Source organism: Quercus lobata, chromosome 12 (genome assembly GCF_001633185.2).
Source record: "Quercus lobata isolate SW786 chromosome 12, ValleyOak3.0 Primary Assembly, whole genome shotgun sequence".
NCBI classification, from domain to species: Eukaryota; Viridiplantae; Streptophyta; class Magnoliopsida; order Fagales; family Fagaceae; genus Quercus; species Quercus lobata.
In genome coordinates, this window is record NC_044915.1 from 33,771,305 (window position 1) to 33,777,304 (window position 6,000).

At 34.7% G+C, this 6,000-nt stretch overlaps 1 protein-coding gene across 1 annotated transcript; it reads left to right on the forward strand.

The window, feature by feature from the left end:
• Positions 1–1,358: 1,358 nt before the first annotated feature.
• Positions 1,359–3,758, forward strand: LOC115971014 (G-type lectin S-receptor-like serine/threonine-protein kinase LECRK3). The gene has a single exon (XM_031090677.1). The coding sequence runs from the start codon at positions 1,359–1,361 to the stop codon at positions 3,681–3,683; it is 2,325 nt and encodes a 774-aa protein (XP_030946537.1). The 3' UTR covers positions 3,684–3,758.
• Positions 3,759–6,000: the final 2,242 nt, after the last annotated feature.

The following is a 6,000-nucleotide window of genomic DNA, read 5'->3' on the forward strand; positions in this document are numbered from 1 at the left end:
ACTTGTACCCTTTTTAAAATCCAAAACTGGATCTGAATTGGACCCTTTGCTGTATCTATTATCAGAATCAATGATCTAGTTATTTTTTAAAATTTGAGTCTTACAAAAGTTAACTGACCCTTATAAGCATTCTACTGGCCAAAATCATTTGGATGAAGTAGGTGTGGTCACTGTTGCCTCACCACTTAATCCTCCTGCATTGCATTATGATGTGGAACCATCTAAGCACTAATGGGACTTGCCATTATTCGAACCCACAAGTCCTGAACTTCATAGGTGTGATGGACTTGCCATTATTCAAACTCTCTCAAAAAAAAAAAAAAATTGAAGCGCAGTATTTATTGTTGCTTCGCTCTTGTTGAGCCACATCAGCAGCCAAGTTATTGGCCCCACTAACTTTCTTTTTTTCCTTTTCTTTTCCTTCCTTATGCAAATTAACATTTTCCCAATCACATCAAAAAAAAAAAAAAAAAAATCATCTCTTAATTAACATTTCCTAACTTTTCAACTTTCCATTTATTATTCCATCAAACCCAATTTGATAATGATTGAAACTTCCTTTGACTTTATAATTCTCCCTCTCCCCAATCAAGTAGTTATGAAAACTATTCAATTGCTAACTGCATAATTCTTGTTTCATAGGCGAGAGCTTGCATACTGCTTATTTGACTCCGTGTTTTGAATTTGTGAGGCCAAATTTCACAAATGGAGCTAACTTTACCACAAGTGGTTCATCTGCCCTACCTAGATTGATTCCATTTAGCCTGAATGTCCAAATTCTACAGCTTCTTGGATTTCGAGCTCGCTCCCTTGAGCTACTATCAAAACAGAGCTAAGTTTTTGTGTTGCCAAACATCTGTTTTAGTCCCTAAGATATTTGTGATTTTTTTTTAATTCGATAGTTACAGTAATGAGGTGGGAGAATTTGAATCCTAGTTTTCATCATTAAAAAAATGGTGCCATTCAACAACAAGGTTATTGGTTTAAACTTAGCACTGCATTGAGACTTTGAAATTAAACATCCCGTGTTGCTTGGGTTATAACTAATAAATAATTCAATGGATGACCAGCTGAAAGACTTTGAATATAATTAAACGCATGCAAAGACTTCTCATTCCAGCTAAGAAAGAGACTAAAGTGAATGACTCTTATTCTATATATTCAGAGTTCTTTGAATATACACAAGTTGTGACTTTTCATCCTTAGGAAAGATATATTCTCAAGAATGCTTCATTTTTTTTTTAACTATTTCCTTCCAAACACCTTCCAAAAAAAATATTTAATAGGAGCTGTGTTAGTCGCATTTCATTTGCAAACAGAGTGAAAGAATAACAGAGAGAACTATCTATTTTCTCGTAATGGCAAGTCTCTTGTTTTTTATTTTTCTCTCAGCAATTATCACTACAGAAGCTCAACGAGGGGAATCCATTGTAAACCTTGGCTCTTCTTTAACACCTACCTCCAAGTCTTCATGGCAATCACAATCTGGTTTCTATGCCTTTGGCTTCTACCAACAAGCCAACGGCTATGCTGTTGGAGTTTTTTTTGCTGGGATTCCTGAAAGGACAGTAGTCTGGACAGCCAACCGAGACAAACCTCCAGCTCTCGCCAGTGTTACATTGAATTTCACTAATGATGGTAGACTCATCATGCAATCGGCACAAGGCGAAGAGACGGCCATTGCCAATCCTCCTGAACGTGCAGCATCAGCATCAATGCTTGATTCGGGAAACTTTGTTTTCTATAATTCTGATAAAAAGATTATATGGCAAAGTTTTAAATCCCCAACGAATACCCTCTTACAAGGTCAGCGTCTCACAGTTGGAAATGAGTTGGTTTCAAGTGTTTCAGAATCTGATCAATCGACAGGAATATTTCGTCTGATAATGCAGAAGGATGGAAACCTTGTGCAGTACCCAGTGCAAATCACAGATGCGGCTGAATATGCTTATTGGGCTTCTGGAACAGATGGAAAAGGCAGTAATGTTTCACTATGTCTGAATGATGATGGTCGTCTTTACTTGCTCAATTCCACCGGCACAATCTTAAAAAGTCTGACTCAAGGCAATTCTCACCCAAAAGATGTAGTGTATTTTATGCGGATTGATGTCGATGGGATCTTCAGGCTATACTCACACAATTTGGATAAGAATGGGAATTTCTCAGTCATATGGCCATCTTCCGATAATAAGTGTGACCCTAAGGGCCTGTGTGGTCTCAATGGGTTTTGCATTATGAATGATCAGGATGCTAATTGCTTATGTCTTCCAGATTTTGCAAGTGTTATCGAGGGAAATTGGAGCTCAGGTTGTGAAAGGAATTTCACTGCAGAAAGTTGCAAGAGCAAAGATGAAAGTATGAAATATATCATGAAAGCAGTACCTAATACTGTATGGGAAGATAATTATTTTTCTTCCCTAACAATATTGACCAAAGACGATTGTGAAGCAGCATGTTTGAAGGATTGTAATTGTGAAGCTGCTACATACAGAGCTGGAGTTTGTCGAAAGCAAAAGCTTCCATTGAGATTTGGAAGAAGGGTACTGAGTGATGTAAACATTGTATTCATCAAGGTAGCTATATCTACTTCCACCATAAATAAAATTGAGCCCTTGGGACGTGAAAGATATTCTCGAAAGGACATAATGATTCTGGGCATCTCATTTGGTGCTTTTGGACTCATTATGTTAGTGATTTCTGCAATTGCAATTTATAAAAATCGAGTCCGAGCATATAGAAGGGTCTCTAATAGTGGAAATGTTGAATTAACCATGGATGTTTCTCTAAGATCATTTACTTATTCTGATCTTGAGAAAATGACTAATGGTTTCAAGGAAGAGCTGGGTAGAGGATCATTCGGGACTGTATACAAGGGAACAATATGGAATGGTCAGAAGATTGTAGCCGTCAAAAGACTAGAGAAAGTGTTGACTGAGGGAGAGAGAGAGTTTCAAACCGAGATGAAAGTTATTGGAAGAACACACCACAAGAACCTTGTCCGTCTGCTCGGGTATTGTCATGATGGAGAGAATAGGCTTTTGGTATATGATTACATGAGCAATGGCTCACTTGCAGATATACTCTTCAATCCAGAAAAAAAACATTGTTGGGATGAAAGAATAGAAATTGCTTGCAACATAGCAAAGGGAATTCTTTATCTCCATGAAGAGTGCGAGTCACAAATCATTCATTGTGACATAAAGCCTCAAAACATACTCATGGATGAATATAGGTGCCCAAAAATCTCTGATTTTGGATTGACAAATCTACTAAAGCCAGACCAAACCAATACCTTTACAGGTATCCGAGGAACAAAGGGGTATGTTGCACCAGAATGGCATCGAAACCAGCGAGTGACAGTCAAAGCAGATGTATACAGCTTCGGTATTGTTCTATTGGAGCTTATATGTTGTAGAAAGAATGTGGATTGGTGTTTTCCTGAAGAAGAAGCTATTCTTGAAGAATGGGCATACTCTTGCTTTGAGGCTTGTGAGCTAGATAAACTAGTGAGTGGTAAGGATGTTGACAAAAGGCAATTGGAGAGAATAATTAAAGTGGGACTTTGGTGCATTCTTGATGAGCCATCTCTTCGTCCTTCGATGAAAAAGGTTCTGCTAATGCTAGAAGGGACTGTAGATGTCCCAATCCCTCCAAGTCCAACTTCTTTTCTTAGTACCGTATAAAATGTGTTTGTAATTTTTTTTTCTTAGGAAATGTTATAGAGGGGATTTGAGCTGGATATGTTCCTTCATTAAACAAGTGTTAGTACCCAGCTAGTCTTTTAAGGCCAATGGCAAAATGTGGTTGTACTTCAAAACCCAAATATGGTATGGTTTGCAAGAATAATTGGCACAACAATATTGTTAAGATTCTTTGTTCTACTCGCCCACAGTATTATTGGATATCGGACCATCTCAACTTCAATTTAGAATAATTTAATAAATAGTAATGTAATTTATAACCATATTTTTATTTATTATAGAAACAATCACAAATGTAATATATATAATTTATGTCGTACCAAAATCAAATAATACAAATTTTCTCTAAATTCAAAAGGTAAGTTAGTGAAAATATTAATTTTATTTATAAAATTTATTTATAATATTTTGTGTATCATCAAAAAGTATATAAAATTTGGAAATTATTCTTTTATTTTTAAATTAACAAACTTTCCCAAACCCAATTTTTTTTTTTTTACTATAAAATCAAAAACAGAGAAATGTATCTAAAAAAACTAATAAAACTCAACAAATGTACAATTCAAAATAATAATAAATAAAGAAAGGGAAAATTAAAAGATGGTAACTCATTTTCCTTTAAAAAAAAAAAAAATCAAGAGTACAACTTCAACGGGGAAAAAAGTAGAAGAAAATTTTGGGAAAAAGGAGAAGTATTGTGTTATTGTTGTCATAATCTAATCTATCATCTAATCTAACATGTGATTAATAAATAATTTTACCACAAATTTGAATTTTTTTCTTAAAAATCTCAAAGAATACACTAATAAAATAAGGAAGATAAAGAACAATATAAAATATTTGTAAATGCTTAAAACAATTACTCAAACATCTAAGAACATCATATAACAAAAACATAACAATTTGCTACTAAGTAATTTGTTAAACAAAATATTTACAAACAATGAAAGGAAATTGTATAAAGACCATTGTCTTCAACTACACTAATTGTGAGTACTCAGAAATTGATGGCCTAAGCCCACTAAGAACAGTGGTGCCTTGTCCTTCAAACCAAGCTCAAACAATAGAATTTCTAAAGAGAGTGGGAAAACAATTCAAATGTAATTCTTAGCTAAGTTCAAGTCTAAGGCCGAAGAGGCCAAAGTAACAGAGAGGTGTAATGCAAGTAATGATTGAGAACAATGCTCTCCTCGAGCAGATTCGAGGTTTAGTTTCTTATATATGATTGATACAAGTTTCGCACTATGCAATGCACTGTTCACTTCCCAGTTAATCTATTTCATAGAGAAAAATGTTCATCCCTTTAACTAGGAGGTTTCCTTCCCTTATATATCCTTCCACCTTGCATCCTAGACCTCCATTTGTATGCCTCAAGACTTTTCTTATAACACTTGTCCCATCGAAGTTCTGCTGAAGGTGGTAGAATGGGTTGCAAGCTGTGAAGTTACTGTTTATGTGTCATTTCCTCATAATGTAACTGATAAGATTGTTGCAGGGCATTCAATGCGGAGGGGGAAAGTATGTCTTTCCAGGAAACTTCCTCCCACCATCTCTTCCCCCCATATGGTCCTTCCTCTTCTCCTTAAGCTCTTTGTCCCCTCACATCCTCAGGTAGGTGAAGTCCTTGGGGCGGATATCCCCCCATGGGAGGGATTGTACGAGATGTTTTCTTGTTTTAATCCTCTTCAATCCTCAGACATCCCACACTAACTGTTCTTCATCAGTTTATCCGGATCATCCTGTTATTTTCCAAATAAACTAATACCTAACAGCAACACTAAATATGACAAATAATAATATGAATTTTTTCCCCAAATCAAATCAACAACAAACACTATTCATTAAAAGTATTTAGTTTAGTAAATAAAATGATAAAAAATACTTACATTAAGGAACACATATGAATTAGTCAATAATATGAAAATGAGGGTTACAAACCTCTAGTAGGAAACCCTCCTATGGATAGTTATTAGTTTCTACCATCAATAATTAAGCAAGACCTGTGAATACCTTTGTATAGACAATTTTTTTTTTTTAATTTAAAATATTACTCATTGATTTCATTTTTCAGTTATAAACAACCAAAAGTAGAGTTCTAAAAAACACATGTATTCATCAATCTATGGTAGAGCTACAAGAAAAATAAATAAAATAATCCAAAAAAATGAAAAGTAGAGTTCATTTAAAAAAAAAAGTATATATTACTCATTGATTTCATTTTTCAGTTTTAAACAACCAAAAGTAGATTCTAAAAAGCACAAATATTCATGAATCTAAGGTAGAGATGCAAGAAAAATGA